Genomic DNA, 24,539 nt, shown 5'->3' with positions numbered 1-24,539 from the left:
TAACCAATATGGTTTGATATGAGGAGCTGTGACCAATATCCACCTTAGCCATTACATTCGTTTTTACTGCCATGTTTAGACAGAAAAAAGACTCCTTGGACAGTCCATCAACAGATCATCTGTGGACACTCGAACCACATAGAATCTGCCTTTGATCATAATAGCTGGCTCCCTTGCATAGAACCAACCATACATTTACATGTTAAATAGCAATAATTCATTTACATTAAAATATTATGTAGTTATATCTATGTATACTTCTAATTCCTAAAATAGTTGTATTATTTTTTAAGGAAACTAAATTTTCTATATTAGTTCAGTGTTTTCTTTTTGTTTTTTTATTAAAAAAATTATTTATTTCTACATAAATCTTAAACGGAGTGATAATCAATCTTGTCATCACATAGAACTCGCTGCCATTAATTTAACATTAATAACTGATCATCATTGTAGTAATCTAAAATAACTGATTAACTAATTTATACATTATTTAACAATATTTTACTTACTAAACCTAAGTCTCTTCGAACCAACTGTCCTTTTTTGTAAGAAACACGTTTTACTATCCAAGTATTTTCAAAGCATTTGTGCAGTTATCTCATTAAATCTAACAATGTTCAGTTTTAATGTATTTATGATTACTTAAAATTGTATGAATTATTTGTCTTACTTGACTGTATGTACGTACAACATTACCAGTCATGTCTATTAACTGGCTTCAAGAAAGGAGGTTCTAAACTTGATCCATTTAGTTTTTATTTTTTACAGTTAAATCCTACTCTCACCAAATTGACCTGTTTTAATGATTCTTTTTTACATTGACATTCAAAGTTAAAGAAATAAGGTACAACATAATGATGTGATTATGAATAAATAAATGTTTAGTACTAGATTTTTTCTTTAGAGAAATTACTTTCTACTGAAAAATAATTACAACCGGTTGATATCATTCTTTGTGAGAGATAATAAGTCTGCTGGAGCCCTAAGGTACAGACAAAATTAAAAAAAACTCCTTCGTAAAACTTCTATAACTTTACAGAAATTTTAATTAAAAAATCTCCATACTAATTGGCTACCTCCATACTGGTATGTACAATATTCATAAAATGTTAAGATTTTTTTTCAAGATATAAGACAGAATTAAGGTAGCTTACTAATTTGCACAATATGTTGATTCATGCAACATTGTTATGACTTAACAATATTTGTAGGTGTACCACTCACTCACATGTAAGATGCAAAATACTTTAATAATTCCTCCTAGACACAGTGTTGGAATACTTTATTAATCTAAGAACAACAAATAAGAGTTTAATGGTAGATTTAACTAGGCCGAGCACTCTACTTAGGATACAGGCATGGTTGAGGGAATGGGAGTGTTTACTGGTTAACTGTAAAACTCCTCCAGTAACAGGTACTGTGGTTGAATCAATAAACCTGGTACTGTGGTTGGGTTAATGGGTCAGCTTTATACCTAGTAAGAGGTAGTAATACCCTTGCTCTTTTAATAAATTAAATTTTATTTAGGCAATTCTTGATCATCATTTGATATAGCAAATTAAAGAAAAAGAAGTTTAAATAAATAATTACATAAATTATTATCAATTGTAATAAATAAATTTTTTTAGCTAATCATACTAATATTTTTTCAGCCACTCCACAAAGTACAGAATTTAAAGAACATTCTTACCTTTACTTTTTTTGTTCATTATAGCGCTTTCAGACATAAGCCCAATTTCAGTAATGCTGTCTTAAATTTTTTTATCTTTTTTTACATTTACATATTAAAAATGTAATGTATTAAAATTTATAGAACAAATATTTGCTCAGTCAGTAAATATTGTTTTTTAAGTTTAAAACGTTATTAATTTTTTTTTAACATGTTATCTGTACATTGTTTAATACAGTACTGTACTGATAAATAATATTAAGAATGTCCCCATCAAATTCTGTCTGCAGATTCATGAGGCTGAATTTACGTTTAAATTTATATACTTAAAATTTTTAATTTTTTATTATTTACATGTTCAATATTTGCTTTTACAATTATTTTCCAGACTAGTTATATTATGTTCGTTTAATTAATAAATGGTTTACTACATTTGAGAAAACTATTTTGTTATTTTTAAATGATCCGAAATGTTCATTAAATTTATATTTAAAGGACCTATTTGTTTTTCCAATACATTTTTCAAAATTATTGCATTTTATTTTATAAATACCAGAAGAACTGTATTTATATTTTCTATTTTATTATTATAAATATTTTAAATGTTTTATTATATGACTATCAGGTTTATAAGCAGGATTAAATTTATTATCTTTATATGCTTTAATCAAGTTTTCTATAATTTTACTTGTGTAGGAGTAATTTATACCAGATGATCATTTGAAAAGTTACCATATTTATTATCCAACAGCTGTCAGTTCTATCGTATTTCTGTTTGCAGGCATGTATACCATTCTTGCAGGGAACCTTCATAAACTTATTTTCAAAGTGGTGGATTCCACCCTCTCTGCTACATCTATCCCAACTCAAAAATCTTAAATGGCAACATTAATTGACAACCCAAAAAAATAATGAATTTTGGTGAAAAGAAAATTAAAATCTGCCCACCCTGAAATCCGAAGAACCCTGAAAACTTATTTTTTTAAAATGAGACTGTGTAACTTGTGACCTCATTACAAGGCCCTTTGAATGACAAGTAATTTGGTACAAATAAAATAAAAATTGGTTCACTGGTATTGAAGTTATGATTAAAAATGTGGTTTTTTAAGTTATGTTGGGATACAGTGTTACTGACACAAAGCATTAGGTCTGAAATCATCCATTCTTGTTAAAAATATGGGTTTTAGGTTTCTGCAGCATTGATTAAGCATACCAGTAAACACAGCATTATAACATCAGTTAAACATATGAAAAGCCAACAATAAGTTTTACCTACTTCTTTGCTGGTAACATATTGAAAAATTGATTACCAAAAAATAAGTTTTCAACCCTTGAAAATTTAGTAAACATTTAAGAGCAAAATTTTGTGTTTGTAATTTTAAAAATAATTTTTACAGTTTTAATCCACAGATTATGATTATTTCAAATTTTATACTTATTTTTGTTGGACTGAAATTTAAAAAAGTAGTAACCTCAAATGGCACCTACCAAGCGGTGGGTGGATTTTAATTTTCTTTTCACCAGAATTCATTATTTTTTTGGGTTGTCAATTAATGTAATTAAATGTCATTTAAGATTTTTGAGTTGGGGTAAGTTAGTGAAGAGGGTGGGTTCCACCCCTTTGAAAATAATTTTATAAAGGTTCCTCTCAAGAATGGTATACATGCCTGTAAACAGAAATACGATGGAACTGACAGCTGTTGAATAATAAATACGGTAACTTTTCAAATGATCACCCAGTATAGATATTTACATTGTTTTCATTTTCATTTATGGGGTTTAATGTAGTATTGTTTATTTTATTAAAGTATTTGGAATTATATTTATTATAAATCAATGAGGTATCATATCCATTTGTATAGCTATATTCTTTATACTATTTATTTGTTATACATTTTTTGTCTTTTCTTTTTTTTAATTAATTTGTTTTAATTTAGTTAATTGTACTTTGAGGAATAATTAAATTATATTTTTGAAATAAATCCAAATTTTACATACAAACATTTTTACATACTGTAGAATTCTTACAGAGATTCTTACTTAACATCATCATCTAATTCAAATTAATTTTAACTAGTCAAATTTGAACAGTCATTAAAACAGGAATATCTTTTTTAAATGGATAGGTGCTTATTTTAATGTACTTGTGTACTGTATGTACCATGAAAAATAGGGACCATTAAATTTTGAGGAAGATTAAAAAGAAAAATTGTAATTTTTGTATAGGTAAAAAAAAACCTTTAAGAAGTACATTTCTTAAGTATTAACTTTAAATCTATTACGGAAGTTTAATAGGAAGCTGTTAATTAACCGATTAAAATCCAAATATCTACACTGAATAAATTTCAAATAAAAATATATCACATATTTTAATGTAAAATCTCATTCTATTCTGCTACAAGAGTACATTCAAATCAAGCTGAAGGTGTAGTTGTACCTGATTTTGAGCACCAATATGGTAATACACTTTGGATGTTGAGTTTAGTTAACATATTTAGTACCATCTTAGGAATTTTTCCCCGAGAGTATTGAAAAATATCAGTTCCCAAACTTTTATTAGGCTTGTAGCCTGTTAATATGGTACCGTTCCTAAAAAAATACTTTTGTGACTTAAAACTTAAAGAAAAATATTATTAATTTCATCACAGTCCTTTTGTACAATTAGTAATTGTAGGCTGTTAATGAGCACACTTTAGTTGATTTGCTTTTTATTTAATTAGCCTAAAAACAGTTGGAAATTATAAATAGTATCCAGTAGAATCATTAGTTTTTTTTTTTATTGTTGCATGAATATTTACAATTTCAGCACAAGGTTGAGTAAATAAATAATTTTTTAATGTATTAAAAATAGCTTAAATACACACATGTAACATAAATGTAATTTATATAAACATTTATGAACAGATTCTTCAAAAGAATTCATTTATTTCTCTATTATTAAGGCAGTTTTTCTTTTTGTTTCACTAAGGAATACTTTTAAATAATATTTGAAGACAAAAGAACATGATTACATATACTCTAAATGTTGCTTAAAAGTTCATAAGAACGCTTAATTAAACCAGACCACTTCATCTTATTAGATCAAAGATATATGAGTTAATATGCAACTGAAAATATCTGTTCACTTTGTAGGCTAGCAGTTTACATAATAGTTGAATATTATATTGAGTTTATAAATTACCACTTTCTTCCTTCTCTCACTTAATTTTGTACCAACTGGTATTTATTTATTGATGAGCTAGCCAGTATCAAATGGAAAACAGGTTTAATATAGATTATATCAGCTCCTAGTCATCAGGGAATGAAAACTCAACAATGTGAACTGCAAAATATTTTATCAGCATATCTTTACTCAATAAATATTAAGTTAAAAAAAAGAGAATGAAATGAAAGCATAAATAAAAATAATAAGTAAGCTATGTTAGGCTTTTATGTTAGGCTACAAAATGATATATTTTATATAATGGCAAACTTTAATTTCAATTTTTCTTCACTAAATTAGATGTTAATAATAAGATATTAGAAATATTACACCAAAATGAATATAGTGGGAATTTAAGTGGAATGGACTCCACAGTTAGCTGTTAGCTGACATTCATTTTCAATTTGAACTGACTACTGCTAAGTTTGTTGTACAAACCTTCATGTTTTTAGTTTTTGATAATTTTACAGATTCAAGTTTATATTTTCTATGGTGATCATTTATTATATTTTCTTTTTTGTTTATCAGTCATTGTCTCCTGACAATGATTATTCAACAATCAATGTTCATTGAGTTATTAATTTCCATTTCTTTAAATGGTTATTGGCTGTTCCTCTTTCTTGTTTCATTGTAAATTAAAGTTAAGTTTAAGACTCAAACCAGTTAATCTCAAAAATTTAAAGTAAAAAAATTAAGTCTAAAATGATTAATAAATTATATTTTGTGTGTGGGGGTGTATACACACACAGACAGAAAGAGAATGTTACTTTTTTTTTTTTTCGTCTTCAGTCATTTGACTGGTTTGATGCAGCTGTCCAAGATTCCCTATCTAGTGCTAGTCGTTTCATTTCAGTATACCCTCTACATCCTACATCCCCAACAATTTGTTTTACATACTCCAAACGTGGCCTGCCTACACAATTTTTCCCTTCTACCTGTCCTTCCAATATTAAAGCAACTATTCCAGGATGCCTTAGTATGTGGCCTATAAGTCTGTCTCTTCTTCTAACTATATTTTTCCAAATGCTTCTTTCTTCATCTATTTTCCGCAATACCTCTTCATTTGTCACTTTATCCACCCATCTGATTTTTAACATTCTCCTATAGCACCACATTTCAAAAGCTTCTAATCTTTTCTTCTCAGATACTCCGATTGTCCAAGTTTCACTTCCATATAAAGCGACACTCCAAACATACACTTTCAAAAATCTTTTCCTGACATTTAAATTAATTTTTGATGTAAACAAATTATATTTCTTACTGAAGGCTCGTTTAGCTTGTGCTATTCGGCATTTTATATCGCCCCTGCTTCGTCCATCTTTAGTAATTTTACTTCCCAAATAACAAAATTCTTCTACCTCCATAATCTTTTCTCCATCTTTGTTATTTCTACTACATTTCATTACTTTTGTTTTGTTCTTGTTTATTTTCATGCGATAGTTCTTGCGTAGGATTTCATCTATGCCGTTCATTGTTTCTTCTAAATCCTTTTTACTCTCGGCTAGAATTACTATATCATCAGCAAATCGTAGCATCTTTATCTTTTCACCTTGTACTGTTACTCCGAATCTAAATTGTTCTTTAACATCATTAACTGCTAGTTCCATGTAAAGATTAAAAAGTAACGGAGATAGGGAACATCCTTGTCGGACTCCCTTTCTTATTAGGGCTTCTTTCTTATGTTCTTCAATTGTTATTGTTGCTGTTTGGTTCCTGTACATGTTAGCAATTGTTCTTCTATCTCTGTATTTGAACCCTATTTTTTTTAAAATGCTGAAATTTTATTCCAGTCTACGTTATCGAAAGCCTTTTCTAGGTCTATAAACGCCAAGTATGTTGGTTTGTTTTTCTTTAATCTTCCTTCTACTATTAATCTGAGGCCTAAAATTGCTTCCCTTGTCCCTATACTTTTCCTGAAACCAAATTGGTCTTCTCCTAACACTTCTTCCACTCTTCTCTCAATTCTTCTATATAAAATTCTAGTTAAGATTTTTGATGCATGACTAGTTAAACTAATTGTTCTGTATTCTTCACATTTTTCTGCCCCGGCTTTCTTTGGTATCATAACTATAACACTTTTTTTGAAGTCTGATGGAAATTCCCCATTTTCATAAATATTACACACCAGTTTGTATAATCTATCAATCGCTTCCTCACCTGCACTGCGCAGTAATTCTACAGGTATTCCGTCTATTCCAGGAGCCTTTCTGCCATTTAAATCTTTTAATGCTCTCTTAAATTCAGATCTCAGTATTGTTTCTCCCATTTCATCCTCCTCAACTTCCTCTTCTTCCTCTATAACACCATTTTCTAATTCATTTCCTCCGTATAACTCTTCAATATATTCCACCCATCTATCGACTTTACCTTTCGTATTATATATTGGTGTACCATCTTTGTTTAACACATTATTAGATTTTAATTTATGTACCCCAAAATTTTCCTTAACTTTCCTGTATGCTCCGTCTATTTTACCAATGTTCATTTCTCTTTCCACTTCTGAACACTTTTCTTTAATCCACTCTTCTTTCACCAGTTTGCACTTCCTGTTTATAGCATTTCTTAATTTCCGATAGTTCCTTTTACTTTCTTCATCACTAGCATTCTTATATTTTCTACGTTCATCCATCAGCTGCAATATATCGTCTGAAACCCAAGGTTTTCTACCGGTTCTCTTTATTCCGCCTAAGTTTACTTCTTCTGATTTAAGAATTTCCTTTTTAACATTCTCCCATTCTTCTTCTACATTTTCTACCTTATCTTTTTTACTCAGACCTCTTGCGATGTCCTCCTCAAAAATCTTCTTTACCTCCTCTTCCTCAAGCTTCTCTAAATTCCACCGATTCATCTGACACCTTTCATCTGAATGTTACTATCCAAGCAAATTTATTGACAAATGTAAATGTAACTGTCTGATGTGTAATTTTTATTCTGTTGCAGCAATCTGTCGGCAGCCATGTCTAAATGGAGGTGAATGTGTTCAGCCTGATGTTTGCCAGTGTAGGCAAGGTTATAGGGGCACAAACTGTGAGTTGGATTTAGATGAGTGTGAAACTGGCCTACATAGCTGCCTACATGATTCAGTATGTGTTAATATGCCAGGATGGTATTATTGTCGATGTAAGCCAGGTTATCGTACTACTATAGTTAATGATAACTTGCTTACAACAGCTTGTCAAGGTTAATAATTTATTACAATCTTTTTCTTTATAATTTTAATAGTCCATGATTACATTCAGATTATTACAAAGAATGATTTTTTATAGATAATCCCCTGTAATTCCTAAAACAAATACTTTCTTACAGAAAGATTTACTTCTGTTTAACAGAAGATACTGTTATAATAGTGATTATGATCAATTATTCGATTATTTGCAAAAGAATTGTTTAATTCATTATGGCTTCTATTAGGGTCATTAACATTGTAACAGCTAAACCCAAACTCACTCAGGAAGTACTACTATGAGTTTGAACGTACCACCTTAATTTGGACGGTCTGAAGACTTTTCTTGAAAGTACACATCATATAAAGACTTGTAATTTAATAATATTAGCATTTCAAAAAATTTGTGCATTTTCATTAGAATTATATAAATAAGTCTAAATTCTTCCTAAAGTTGATATTTTAACAAATTTGATGCTAGACTGTATAAATTAAGCTAATTTCAGATGTCAATTTCAGATGTCCTAATTGAACTTGATATTTTTGAGTCACTTGAAAATGTTGCAATTATTTCACATTGTGTGTGTGTGTGTGTGTGTATGTGTGTATAGGTGTGGGTGTGTGTGTGTGTGTGTGTGTATGTGTGTGTGTATGTGTGATGTTTCCTTTTATTTGTGTGTATTTAAACCAGTAATGTTTACTTGATAAAAATTTTAATCTGGTGATTCTGCTTTCAGACTTAGATGAGTGTGCAAATGGAAGTCACACTTGTCATCCCTCTGCACAATGCATCAATGTGGAAGGGGGTTTTACATGTACCTGCCAGCACAAAGCCTTGGATACAGTTAATCAGTCTGATTGTAAACTCAGTAAGTTAAATGGATTATTTAAATAATATTCTCTTGTACATTACAGTGCTCATTTTAATATTTTTAGTAGTTATATTTGTATTATTAAGCTGCTTGATTTGTATTGAAAACTAAATCTTAATACTGTCCTTAAGTCTTTATAGTGCCCTTTTTTTAAGTGTTAAATCATCATGAAATGAAATACATACTCAGACATACCAATGCATATTCAGGCAGTTGAATATTTTTAATGTCACTAAAGAACTACCAGTGTCTCAAGCCTCATTGTGCTTCTTCATTTTTAATTATCTCTAATACCCCAAAATTCACAGATATAGCATATTTTTTACCTAGCAGGTCACTCTGTGATACCTTCTTACTTTCATCTAAGCTAAAGACCTTAAATTACCTTCTTTTCATTGTTGCCAGTAAAGGATTTTTTTCTGAGCAGAATTAGCAGCTGTAGCTACTTGAGCTTTGCTAAACTTCAGTATGTAATAATCACACATTTGCATAAATTTTATTATTTCTGGAAACAAGAGACTATTAAGACAGTATATAGTAAAAGATACATTACATAGTAAAATTAGCATTTGCAGTAACCTCTTAGAAACTCACATCTTGAGTTTTATCCAGCTTATTTGCTGCATTAGCTTTTTTCAATCACCAAGCTGTATCAGTATATAATGGCACAGAACATCACTTAACAAGGAATAAATTTATAAAGGAAGTTTTAAGTATGAATAAATTTCACATAAGAGGTTTACTCTGTTAAATTCTGAATTGAACCCTCACTTTTGGACCTTTATCAGATTCTAGTCAAATGGTGATCCACAATACCCAAGTTAACCAGATTTTATAGCAGTATTTTACGTATTTTTTTAATACTCAAATAAAATTTCTAAAAATCTTTATTACTGATTTTACTTGCAATCAGTTTGTCAACAGTTTTCACTAAATTTTTGTTCAGGTTGTATGCTTGATGGGACAGAGGTGGAGAATGGTGCAACAATCTCTCCACCACTAGCTCCATGTAAACGATGCACTTGCCTTAATGGAGTGCTAAGCTGTCTTGAAACACAGTGTGATTGTTCTTCGCCTACTTCAATACAAGACACAAAATGTTGTCCTCAGTGTGATCCTAGAGCCTCCTGTCGGCATCAGGAGCTTCGACATGTTATCTTCCGCTCGGGTGACCGTTGGATATACCAGTGTCAGACCTGTGAATGTCTAGTCAGTATCTTTATTTTTGTATATTTCTAGTTTAATACAGTTTGTGTGTAAACGTGTATGAAGTGATTGAAAACTTGTCTTTCTTTATTAGGTTACTTCAGTTACTCTAATAACTTATATTACTGTAACACTGAAATAAACTAGCTTGAGAGATTTTAAAATTTAAGATCTTATATAAAAGAATATATAAGCCAAAATCCAAAATCCTACCATAAGCTGCTAAGAATAGCTTAGCAGCACTATTGAGGTTTATTATCCTAAAAATGAAAATTTATTAGTCAAAGAAATATATGAACACATTTGTCAACTAAAAGAAAGTATGTTTATGTATTACATACTTTGTATACACCACCATTATACAAACATTGCTGCACAAACAACTTATCAATCAATCAGGTTCATTCAAAAGGGAAATTCTGCATTTTAAAATGCAACAGAAATTAAACAATCCTTTTCTACAGTATTGTATTATATTGCAATCAGTGTTGGAGTTAATGCAAATAAACTTCTGACAGACTTGCAAACCATCATTTGAGCACAGCTTCTCCAATTACTTTATTCTTTCCATGACAAGTATCACAGCAATTAAATTGCATCACACTTATTCTGCCCACTAGGTAGACAGATGGAACAACTGTTTGATAAAGCTTGTTGGAAAAATATTACAATATGTGAACTTGTCCAGAGATTATTTACGTAACCTAAGGGTTTAAGTCCAATCAGCAGATGAAATTCTGGCTAGGTAAAGCCTTCTGCCCAAAAAAAATAAAAACAATTATAACAAAATTGTTTGTTACAATTAATTTTATTGATTTTAGCAGTAAAATTGTGTTTAATATGATTTATTCAAAAATTTAATACTGACCATAAATTTTAACTTAGCAAATTTTTTGTCTGGTTTTTATTTGAATGATAGCCATTTTTAATGTAGCTTTAAGTTGAAATTTTTTTCATTCCATTCGGCCACAATTCATATTTCAGTTAACCAGTTGGTTAGGTTGAATTAGATTTTATTAGAAATAGGAGGCCTGGCTTTAACAAGGGGTTTAACAGGGGTCTGGCTTTAACCTTAGCTAGCCTGACTTTTTGTGTTAAAATATATACCCATTTTTTTAGTTCACCTAATAAGAAACAAAGTCCTTGAATAGTATCAAGCAATAAAGAGAGTCACTATCTTACTGAGCCCAATAAAGAAGATGTCCTGCCAGCTGTTAGAAAGTGCACACACAACAAAATTTATAAAACAGATTTTATAAAACTCCTGTTACAGAACTACTGGTATTAATAAGTTATTTTGACAAATCATTTATGAACTTGCTCATAGATAACATAATTTTTTTAATTAGGTATGAAAAGAGCGCTGTTTTCATAATGTTTTATTGAATTTATTGATTTTACACATGCTAGTAGTTTACTAACAAGTCTACAATACACAAACTGGTTTAAGAGGAAGTAACTTCAATTGATGAGAGGATTTTAAAGAATAGTCAGCTTTTCTGGCCAGATAGCCAGGAAAACTAGGTGTGAATAGGATGAAGAGTGAAATTTTGTATAATCGACATTTGCATTGAATCCTTTAAAGGGTGCCTACTCTATATTTAATGTTATGTGGTTTCTTCTTTAGAATGTAAAATGGTGTCCTGTGGTACAAAAATTACCTCAGAACTTAACTTCAAATGTTAAGCATATGATAAGATAAGTATAAGCAAAATATGTATGATTTTAATATACTTAGGACAACATATCTCCTCAGCAACAGTATGTATAACAGTTCAAATAACTTTTTTTAATTACTTATTTTATTTGTTCTTGCCATGATTAATAAATACCTGTTAGTAAATCAAGAAAATTGATCTTTTAATTTTCAAATTCATGCAGTTCTTTTGGCCAGAAGTGTCATTAATTCATTGAGAGAATAAGTGAATTCAATCAGTGTCTTCAGGAGCAATTTCTTCCTCTTCCCCTGTTTATTTATTATGAAAATTTATTAGGTAAGATTTTTCAGGATAATGAGAATTTTCAGTGAAGTGATAGACCATTTTCCAATTTTCTTAAGTCCTACCAGTGTAGTAATATTTATATAATATCAGTGCACTGATTTTAGATGTGCACAATTGAAGAATGTGCATCTTCACAATTTTTGTTAGACTATTTGAAATTTTACCACAAAAGTTATTACAATTATTATTTATTTTATAATCTCAACATTCATTCTCTGTTTTTTAGAACGTCATCACTACCATCACTGTAAATAGGTTTTTCTAAATTCTGATCCCAGTATCAAATAGGTAACTTAAAGATAAAAAAAATTGTTAACGTTCAACAAACAAAATTTTTTTGTTAGTGAAGAAATATGTATTTTAAAGTAGGTTTTTGCAGAACATAATTGTGAGTTTCACTATTCGAAGATTAATAATGATTACTGATATAGAGTTAGTTAATTTATTTTTCTGTTTTTACAGTTTGGGGAGATAGACTGCTGGCCTATGGAATGTCCACCAGTAAGTTGTTCCACTCCTCTTCTGACACCGGGTGATTGTTGCCCACGATGTCATGATGATCTATGCACATTCAATTCCAGTGCAGGAGTTGGACAGCCATGTGCATATGCTGGACGATTGTATGATTCTGGGACACACTGGAACGACCCCCAGGACAAATGCACAGCGTGTAACTGTAAGGTGAGCATTCTGACAAGTGTTACTTATATTTGTGTTCTATTTTATTCTGTGCTTAATAATTTTCTGCATGTTTTTTATACACAAATGAAAACATTAATTTATTTTAAGGTTTTCACGATTGTTTGTTGTATATAACCAAGTTACTTAACTAATTTTAGTGTCTGAACTAAAATCCAAGATTAATATGAAATATTGAATTAAGTGTATAAATATATATATTTTTTATTTCAATCTAATTAAGGATTTAAACAATATTTTGATCTGTATGATAAGTTTCATTTAAAATTAGGTTTTGCTGTTAGGTTTTAGATTATTCCAATTTTATAAAAGGTATTCTTAGTAGTTCAGTATTTTATCTTCTTTCAATAGCTTCATATTACTATTGGCTGTAGCTTTTTATATATTTTGCTTTATTATTTTATAATAGAGGCAGTTTATTTTTACAGCCACAAAAAATTGAAAGTGTTGGGAACTTATTTAGTTAAAAATAATTTTAGCCCAAGAACAAATTAATTTTAGTTATTTGATTCGATAACCTTGTATTATGTCACTGCTAGATCTGGGTAAGTGTCCAGTCATCAGATCTGTAAGTTGAATTGTGCAGATGTCAAATCTTTAGTCTAAGAAAAGATAGAACAGTAGTTAGTTTTTTTAAAGTAAGATTACATTGAAGTTAGATATTTTAAAATCATGTAATGAATGTATTAAGACTTCATGATTAGAAGTACTATGCCCAAGTAATTCTCTCATTTTGTTTATTTAGAAACATAAATGAAGAGCAAACATAGGATTGTTTGTGAAACAAATATCAGACTATGAATTACTTTTTATTAACATTAACATCAAATTTCTCACTATTACAAAATACTGTCATGACCAAATCTTCAAATAAAAGAAATTTTAATAAACTAAATTTATCTCTGAATAAAAATTTCTGATAGGATTCAATAAAAATCTCTGACAGTGTCTCATGTGGCTTTCATTTAACATGTGAAATCAAAATATATCTTATGGTGATGAAATATTAACTGCCAAAAATCCCATGAAAATTCAGTTGAGTATAATTATTTTATTGAAGATGATTTTTTTTTAATTATGACCAATTCAATCTCAATTTTCATGAAAATAGTTCTTCTCAGGTCCTTTCAGATGCTTATAAACACCTCCTTCTTCAGTGGAGTTGATGGTGAAACTGTTATTAATATTTTCCATCTTTAAAAGGTTAGAGAACCACTTTAGTACATAGTCAAACATTACATTTGTTTTACATAGTGATTATTCATTTAGCATGATGTTATTTTTGTCAACTTTAACAAACAATAAATCAGACAAAAACAACATATTATAAACACAAAAAAACATTCAAATACATTATTAAACTAAAAACTAAATGAATTTATTAACCTTTTTAAGATGGGTACCGTAAATGCCAGTGCCACTGGTAACTTCACATAATTATCTCTAAAATAACCTCTGGAAGAACAAATTTATCCACTAATTTGAAAGTTAGTAATTTATAATATTTTTAATCAATTTAAACATTATTAATCTTAATGATAAAAAAGAAAAAATTACAGGTCACTTTTTTGAACTTTTCGTAATAAATCTATAATTCATGAATTTTAAAATCTGTGTATTTTTATCTAAGAAAAATTGTTAATCATGTACAGCTTTTTTTTTTAATCATTGTACATAAAATTGTATATTTGTAAATTTGTAAAGTGTTGGTTATCCATAAAATTAATAATTTATTAACCGATTTTTATGTTTTAAGAATTTTACTTGATGAGCTAGAAGTTTTATTTAAAGGAAATAAATAGCTCCAGATTTATATTTTCAGCCCATTTTGATTTTTTACCAGATTGTTATAAACTAGTATCATTTGTATAATCAAGCAGTGGCAGCTCGGGTATAGGCACTGTGGAACTTGCACCCCCTATTTCCACTTGATATTATTGATAACATTTAATATAATAAGTCCTTTTTTCTTTAATTCTTTCTTTATAGTTGTACAATATATAATCCTTAAGCTTAATGTCAGCAGCCATCCCCAGTTTATGAAAAAGATACAAAAATCTTTGTGTGGAACTGTGTGCTTCAGTTCCAGTGGTATGATGTTTGGCTGTTGGCTGTTGTGCGCATGTGAGGCTGCGAAGGAGAAAGAGCACTGTCGCACCTGCAGTGCCTACCCTGGCGTGCTGGTGAAAGGTAGTTTTTTTTTAAACGCGTGTGCTGTGCTTAAAAACCATGTACCATATTCTTGAACATGATAGTTTAGAATTAGATTATTATCCTGCTTCCAGTTATTCTATTTGATTCATTTCTTTTCAGTTCTTTTATTTTACAGAAAACTTCAGCCATGGCCTTGAAAAGGCCCAGAAAAAATTTTCTGGAGCAGCACCCCCACTAATTTTAACTACAAGCTGCCACTATAATCAAGACAAATTATTTGATACTTATTTCAAGAAAATTTCAGGATTAACAAGCAAACAAACATGTTCCAAACATGGAAACTGCAAACCAAATATGTTCTTCTATTGTAGTTGTATAAAAGTGTTATAAAAACAATAGATCAATTAATTTGTCATGAGTAATTTCAGTAGATAGTATAAACCATCTGAATATTTTTTTTTTTTAAATGACTAAATTTAAAATTACAATAGTTTTAAACTCTAATGAATGTAATTATTGATGCTACTATAAATAATTGGAATAGTCGCTTTAATATTGGAAGGACAGGTAGAAGGAAAAAATTGTGTAGGCAGGCCACGTTTGGAATATGTAAAACAGATTGTTAGGGATGTAGGATATTAGAGGGTATACTGAAATGAAACGACTAGCACTAGAATCTTGGAGAGCTGCATCAAACCAGTCAAATGACTGAAGACAAAAAAAAAACTATAAATAAAAGCATTTTAAAAAAAATTACAATTATTTTCTTTGAGATAATATGATTAAAAAAATAATAATAAATAATTAATTAATCGAAATAGAAATATAAATAAATAAATAATAATAATAATGAATAAATAAATAACATTTAATTTTATGTGATCTAAGCAGATAATAAAATATGACTGCAAACTGTTCAGCTCTGCTAGACTCTTTCTCTACTAGAAAAATTTATTATCCCTATCAAATCATGTAATAATTTCCTTGATGAACTCAAAATGTCTCTTGTAAATATCATCCTTGGAAATGTTGGAAAAAATAAAAATATCGTGGTATTTGAACCGTGGTAATTTTGAACGTGGTATTTTCTTAAGGTTTTCAGTAACAACTAAAAAACCTCTTTTATTATCTACGGTTATCTTCTCCTACTGCTCCTTCCAAAGTTTCAAAATGTCTAAATAATTTTTAAAGCTGTTTTACTTCCAAGTCGAGGAAAAATAGTTAAAACTGTCATATGATTTTGAGCCCCCTTGTGATCCCAGCCACTCTAAACCTTCTGCCCCTTAAGTTATAAATATTGCTCTTTTTCAACAATTCATTTTTAATTTACGTTTTATAATCAGGAACTATTACAAATTAAATGCTATTGAAGAGATTCAACAAACTTCAAATAGGAAGAATTCCTTATTTAGAAATACAGTAGCTCGTATGTACACTAGAAATTGGCCATCATTGCAAATCAGCTGATTTTAAAGTCGAGAGTTCTAAGGTTCAAATCCTAGTTAAGGCAATTACTTTTGTATGGATTTGAAAACTTGATCGTGGGTATCAGTTCTTTAGTGGTTGGGTTTCACTTAACCACATATCTCAGAAATGGTCGACCTGAGACTGTACAAAACTACAATTCATTTATACATTCATTCATACATATCATCCTCTGAAGTAATACCTTATGATAATTCTGGAGGCTAAACAGAAGGAGAGGGTCATTGGTAAAATCATTTTTTGACATTTTAAAAAAGCTCTGCATCCCTGTGAAGCAAAACAATTTTTTCATAGTTTTACACCCAGTGTTCACTAAAAATTCCAAGTAAAAAAATTATTGTTTTTAAAGCTTTAGCAAGAAATCCACTACTACATCTAATAAATATTATTAAAAATTAGACTTTATTTTTGATCTTGGAATTCTTTATGGGATTAAATATTAACAGCTTTAATGAGTAGACGCTCATACCACGCAACAACTTCAATGAAGTCCGAGTATTGTCAGTAGTCAATTATATTTTGATAATTTACTTTTTTTGAATTTACCTGTTGTCTCCAACAATTTTTTTTATAGAATATGATCTAACTTTTGAAATTAATAATATGAATACATTTTTAAATACAGTCTATGGAAAAATCTTTACTAAACTATGAATATTTGCTGCTTTTCTAATTGATGCTTCATGTTAAAGCGTCCATCTTGAAGCAATAATAAACTTCTTTAACATGAGGTCTAGTGTTGCTTTTAATCTATATAAGGTTTATTAATTTTTTTTTCAATTTGAGTGTTTGCAAAATTAATTTTACAGATTAGATTTTATAAACCATGTTGGGTTCACACATTTTTTATGCCATAGGTAAAGTAACTTGTTACAGTTATTTTCTTTATTTGTGTTTCTGCCTCTATAATGTGATTTAAAAGGTTGATTTTAATATGGTGTGTAGTGTTGTCCTTTGTACCTGTGATAGAATATTTACTGGTGTGTCTATTCTTATGTTTTTTTACATTGTAGTGTTGTGTTCCTAGTTTTTTCAAATTAAGTTTTATGTGGTTAATTAGTGTGTCATTTAATCTTGTATAATTAACAATTCTAGTAATTCCACTAAATATTACAATGGGCAGGAGCATTGTCCCCAGATATAAAATATATATATGTAGGAGAATCAGATTTTCCAAATTATCTCATAATAACAGAACACACAAACAACATATACATTTTTTACTTACTGCATATAAACCACAATCCTAAAACATTCAAATATATGAAATTTATAAAAATACAAAGCTTTTAAAACAATATGTAACATTGTACAAATAGTAAATCAAATGCTGTTATTAAGATACTAATTACAATTATCTTTTCTGGTAAGATCACTATAGTTTCTATGTTGAGTACTGCTTATCTTTTTGAGCTTAATTCTTTTATCACTTGTTGACATATTTTCGAACCACTCCATTGTCAAAAATTATTGTACTGGTATTTTTAACTTTCTGTTAATCTTTATATAGCGTTTAGTCAGTTTAGTCAACGCACCTCCCTGTACTTGACATCATGCCTTATCTGGCCTTCTTCTTATTTATTTGTTATTAATTATTATACTTATCTTTTAATTTTATTTATCTATTTCCTGTTTTCAGTAAATTGAGATTCCTGTTTTGTAAATTGAATTGAAATTGGATCAACATCCGCTTGATTGTTGATCTGTTCATTTATGATTGTTTTATTGTTACTTTTTAATCCAAAGATTTCTTTCTACATTTTCTAAAATGTTCATTCTTCTTCCTTTAACACATTTGTACATAATTTCATTGATTCTTATTTTCATTAGGGTTTCAATACTTATTTTCAGTTCCATCAATACTTGCATAGGTGGAGAATGTTATTTTAACAAAAATTAACCCATAAAAATAAGTTCATAATAACTTATGATTTCTATTACATATGATAATTTTTAAGATGACTCAAACCAAATCATCAGTGAATCTAATCAAAACTGTTTCTATTATCTTATAAATTTGGTTTTCTCAACTTAAAAATAATCACTTGTGTAAATTTTACAGCTGACTACCATGGATCTCAAAATTGTTCGGTTTATTTAAATTTGTCTTTTTAAAATGTCAATTTTTCAATGAATTAAACTCCAGTAATTTAATTTCTCTGAAGTATTTTAATAATTTATTTCACTAGATTTTTATTACAGTTTTTTTATAGTAAAATTTAATGAAAACATTTTTGTTTTAATTTTAATTTAGTGTTATGCAGTAACATTAAGAATGCAAGACTCCTATTTAAATGTCATGTAGAATTTTATTTCTTGTTTACTTTTGGTAGTCGGGTGAGTAGTTTTTATGAGCTATCAATATTTTTATCCCCTACATTGCATTTGCAGTTTATATAAATTTTTAGTATATGCTTTTGATGTCGTAGAAAATAAGTATAAAAGCAGAATTTATTTTTCATTTATAATGTGCTTAAATGGTTTAAAATTACTTTTTTAACTACAATATGAAGAATAAAAATATAAGAATAAAATCCCAAGAGTTCTACAAAATAATTGGGGTAGATAAATTACAAATAACCAAAATTTTTAGTAAAATTTGATAAATGAAATCGAACATGTGAGTAAAAATAATTGTTGATTTAACCTGTTCATAAACATGAATATATATGTTATAGTTCCATCACATTTATTTTAAAAAGCTCAAAAATTTTAATGAAAACTGGTATGATGTTCTACTCATAATTTTATTTTATGTAACATAAAAATTTCAAATGGCAAATTTTCTAAATGATTAGTCTAAAGAGCAGTCACTCCAATCTAAACAAATACATAATACATATAATAATATGTGTACTATAATAATATGTATAGCTACTAAAAAAAGTAAAATAGTAGCTGTATTTTTCTTTATGGATTTTTTTTATCTACATACATATAGCCTATGATTGAGCTAAAGTACTATAGCTGTAAGAATATACATTTTGTATTTGAGTGTTTATTTGCCAATAGATTCTACCCTGCTGAGTAGAGACAATGTTTATAATGTATTATTTCTTGATAGAAGGAGTACACTAATTTGTTACTTTACAGTACACCTTCACCCCTTTACTGTGGCTGTGGCATATGTAAAGCACATGATGTACAAGGGACATTAGTTCAAATTGCTTTCTTTTTACAAAAATTATATTCACTACTTAGCCAGACTCTCTGGTAAACAGAGAAACGGCGATGGTTGAAGACTTAAAACTATTGCATTTCAGTCCATTTGGCATACTGATATGCAACAGTATGTTTGTCTCTGTTAACAATTCATTGGGAAACCACCTCATTAGTCTTTATAGTTAGTAAACATGAGCTGAGATTATTGTTGCCTAGCGAATAGTTATTTTACTTTCAGACATAACTTGTGTTTTATGTCAGATTACCTATAACCTATATGGTTATGACACCTAACATTTGTAAACTAATATTATTACCTGCAGTTTAATATTTATCCTATGATCATTTTATAGGTTTGGCATTGGACAATATCAAAAGGTCAATTTATACATAGTTTTATTTAGTATAGTGTACACCATTCTCCTTACATACTGTGCTGAATGGGACCTCAGATAATGCATGCATTTCATTTTTATTATGCAAATAGTACAGTGGGCACTAAGAAGTGTGTGTGTGTGGCTGTTAGTATTTCATTTGCCAACTGACTTGCTTAAGTTTTGTATGTTCAACAAAAAAGCAAAATATATATGACATAACATATCAATTTTTTGTGGTAATCAAACAGGAACCTTTCAAAATAAAATTCCAGTTTTTAAAAACTTTAATTCCTTGAATTTATCCATTATAGTAATTTCATCTGCAACTCAGGTTATAATCATTCAATGTATAATTAAAATAAATTCTCTAGATTAAATTTGCTACAAATTGGGTTTTTGGTTCATTATATAAACATTATAACGCTATTAGTAAATAATGAACTGCCTGATGATTAGTTCGGTCAGAGCTGTGAAGTTTTAGACTGACCATCAAGTTTAACAATTTAAGATATATTTGGTGGGGGGGCTATTTGAAGTTAACATGATCACAATGCAATGCAATGATCACTGGATTAAACTGATATGAACTTAAAAATGTATAAAAGAAGAAATTTCTCAATACCAAAGATTTTTTAGTCATGCTTACTGTACATCATTTGTGAAGTGTTGCTTCCATTGTAAATTCAGTTTTTTTTTACAATTATGGGAAAACTTTCACTTTGTAAATATTAATAATTTCAGCTTATTTTATCAGTAATGGTAGTTATTTCACTGTAAAAAGAAATTTTTCAACAACATAAAAATAAATTCCCTAAGAATAAAACTGGAGTTTTATTTTGTCTGAAATGTTTCCTTTTGTTTGTATAAAACAACAAAAGGCTGATATTGTTTGTGGTTTATTTGATGCCCATGAAAGTTTTTTGCCAGATCAGTCAATAAGTAAAATGCCTGCAACCATTAAAAAAAACATAAACCTCTTTGTGGGTCTTGTCTGTACAGAAAGAAATGTTAGAACTTATATCATGCTTTCTGATTGTAAATTTTTTAAAACTGGCTCTTAAATGTAAATTGTGCATTATAATTCTCTGTTAATAACTCAGATTTTGATTCGCGTAACTGGGTTTGTACTGCATTTCAGTTGGAACCCTTCACAATAATTAACATTTTCTAATCTATTCCATTACGAATGATTTTCACCATTTATTGCTACATATGATAAAATTTAAAAATTTTACATTTTAAAATTCAACATTTTAATTTTAGCATAATTTTTATGCTATATAATGCAATATTTTTATTATTGGCTGTGTGTACTTCTTAAAACAACTTGACCAGTTCATATTATAATGTCTTTAATAAAAATATATGTTTCACATATTCAAATTCTCCATATTAGATTATTCAGATTTAACCAAAGTAAATTTTTAAAGAGCCTCTACCATATATGTACAAAGGTAGGCAAAAAATATAGTAATGAAAATAACACAGCTTTTATACAATTTGCATACTCAGGTTTTTTATCAGTAAATAAAAGTTGTGTACATTAATCTTCTCATATTAAAAAAATCCTTTCAGCATGCTGGAAGGCAGAGGTAGATTACTGGAGCTAAGTAGGGAATAAAAAAGATTTCCTCCTTAAAGTTAAGAAAAATTCAAATCTACTGAATACAACAATGGTTGCATGTGAAAAAAAGTTTCACATGTTTAACATACAAGCCCCATCTTCTTAAAATTACAGCAATTTTGGTCATCCCTTGCTGTAAGGGTTGGTCATATCAAAAAGTGTTTCAGAAAAATATTCTAGATAATGTTTAGATGACTAATGACCACTTTAAACAGATTCAATACTGTGCCTATTAAGAGAGGTATGCTTTTTTTTTGCTTTTCCACCCCTTGGGCCAATGGTTGGTGATATCAAAAAACGTATCTAAAGAATAGTAGGATTTTTAAACAAATTCAATATTTTAATTAATAAGAAAGTTATAGCTATATTTTTTTTTCTTCAAAAAAGCCCCCCATTTCCAACCCCATGGTTCAATTTTTCCCATTAACGGTCTTAACCAAGATTTGGGATCATTATATTTTATATATCAATTTGAAATTGATTGGTGCAAAATTACGGCAGTAATCATGTCTACAAGAAAGTGAAATATATATATATATAAAATTTTGAACTGACTGTGATTTTGGAGTCTGGGGGATGTGAAACGAAGATATGTCAAAATTTTCCAGAAGTTGAATCGTGCTACCCATTACAATAGGTAGCTTTCTTATGAAATCTACCTAAAAATTCTAAGTTATATTTTTAATTATTTATTAAATAACTTATTATTTTTCTTTTTTATATTTATTACACATATATATATATATATATATTTTTTTTTTTTTTAAATAAAAAAATAATGAAATTTTTCTCCACTGTAATTAGTATTATTAAACAGCAAATCCAAATTCATATTCATAGTATTAAGCAAATTATGAAAATACTTGATGTGTTTTTTTAATGTACAAAGTATGCTTTCCTTTTTGGCAAATTAATTGATTTATATTTTCAAAGAATATATGTTACTAATTATAAAAAATAGTTACATAAATGAAAATGCTTTTTTATATGTGTGTATAACAGTTTAAACTCAAAGCTTTGTTTATTTTAAGCGAGTCTTTCTTTGATGTAAATTGATGTGCACACAAGAGGATGTACACAAATATTTTACAAGTTAACTAATATTTTTATTAGTTATCACCAGTGATAAAATGATTTTATGACATGGTTGGAACTTAGAACTTAGTAAAATAAAATATTATTCTTGCTTGTAGTTTGCATAGTTTCTGATTATGCATAGATGCAGTTTGAAATATTGCATCCTTTCCATTGTTCATTTTGATTAAGCATTTTGAATATTTATGCTTATTACGTAATCTTCCCTTTTATTAACTGATATGTCTATTTGTTGTGTCTGTGTGTATAAATTATAATTAATTTATTTTATGTCAGTATTGTTCTCGTTGATTTCATACTTTTACAAAAAAAGGAAAAATTATTATTGTGATACATTAATTTTTAATATTAACTTTAATAGTTTGGTTGATAAATTAAAATTGAAATTTATTTTCATATTTTAATAAATGATATATAATAAATGTTGTTTATTTTCATGGAAATTTTAAAAGTTAAAGCATTATTTTTTTTGGTTTAATGTACAAATTTTGAGAATTTATCTGTAAGTTCTAATTTTAAAAATCAACAAGAGCATATTCATGATTATTTCCGTACCCTAAGGTTGAATGATTAATTTAGTTTTCATGATTATCGGTATTTAACTAAACAAAAACCCTTTGTATGGTGTATTCTTTAATTTTTTTTGTTGTGTGATCATTTGGCTCATGTATTTATAATGTTATCAGACAATTTAAAAACAAAGACAACCTTAAATTTGTCACAGTTATTTTAATAACTTCAAAAATTGTAGATATTGCTAAACAACTGGAAATATTTTTTTTTAATTTTAATTTTTTTTTTATTAATTTTATCAGGGCATAACGAAAATAAAAGTTACCATATTAAGAATAAAGCCTGTTTAAATCATAAATAATATTTTACAGAATTATAAATGGGGAAGCTCAAAATAAATAACAAAACTAGTGGTGTCATAATCCAGCATGGTCAAACTTACTTATAAGTTCAGTTATAACTCTTCTAAAATATAAGCTCTGTGAAGCAAAGTGTTAATTTGCAGGATTCATATTTTCTGAACCACTGACATTTTTGTTGTGCGTTTGAATTAACTCAATCACAATTGTTAAAGAACTGTCATCATATTCCATTTATATTTCAACACCATTGCCTCATTGATGCTGTTAGATTGATGTCTTCCACATCGCAATCTTCAGCGACTTGGCAGTAATCACCATTCTGTTATTGGGTTCTATTTGATATTATATCATATGTTGTACAAAATTTTGAGAATAGTCTTGAACGGGCAGATAAATTCTTGACAGGAAGTAGTAACTAAAAATGAATAAAACCACTGAATCATGCTTTTCAGGTAGACATAATACTAATCACATGGATTTATAGATTCCTGTTAGCTATTGTAAAACTTCATTGCCTATTCTGAGTAATTTTGGCGTATTGCTAAGTAATAAATTCTCACATGAATCAAATTGATTTTGTCTGCAATAAAATAAAACCTTATTATATGACTTTGAAGTACCTATCTTCATAATATGTTAAGCTATCATTACTATTATATATTTAGAAAAGTGAACAAAATGTAATAACTAATCAAAATGCAATTTTTAGAATCTAGTGAAATTAAGGTGATAAATAAATACTAATACTAGGTATATATTACCTTATGGAGAGACATATTATTATAAAAAAAGAGCATTATAAATATAGTTAACAACTATACCAGCCCATAGAATCTACTTTTGTCACTTGAAATGGGCCTTTAAATGGACCTTTGCAGCATGTTTTGTCTCTACTTTCTAGATCTCTGTTTTATTAGTATATTGGCTCAAGATTTGGTACTATTTTGCTGCAT

At 28.5% G+C, this 24,539-nt stretch overlaps 1 protein-coding gene across 2 annotated transcripts in view; it reads left to right on the top strand.

Annotated features, from left to right (window-relative positions):
- LOC142319163 (protein kinase C-binding protein NELL2-like) overlaps positions 1 to 24,539 on the top strand; it is a 316,057-nt gene that overhangs the window by 259,535 nt on the left and 31,983 nt on the right. For both annotated transcript variants that reach the window (XM_075356145.1, XM_075356146.1), the window contains 4 exons: positions 7,812 to 8,051; positions 8,772 to 8,903; positions 9,853 to 10,115; positions 12,578 to 12,796. In XM_075356145.1, the coding sequence (XP_075212260.1) occupies positions 7,812 to 8,051; positions 8,772 to 8,903; positions 9,853 to 10,115; positions 12,578 to 12,796 (854 nt within the window). The remainder of the gene's footprint in view (positions 1 to 7,811; positions 8,052 to 8,771; positions 8,904 to 9,852; positions 10,116 to 12,577; positions 12,797 to 24,539) is intronic.

This window comes from Lycorma delicatula, chromosome 2 (genome assembly GCF_047948215.1).
Source record: "Lycorma delicatula isolate Av1 chromosome 2, ASM4794821v1, whole genome shotgun sequence".
NCBI lineage: Eukaryota > Metazoa > Arthropoda > Insecta > Hemiptera > Fulgoridae > Lycorma > Lycorma delicatula.
Note: the sequence above shows the minus strand (reverse complement) of the source record. Positions and strands in the feature narration are given on the sequence as shown.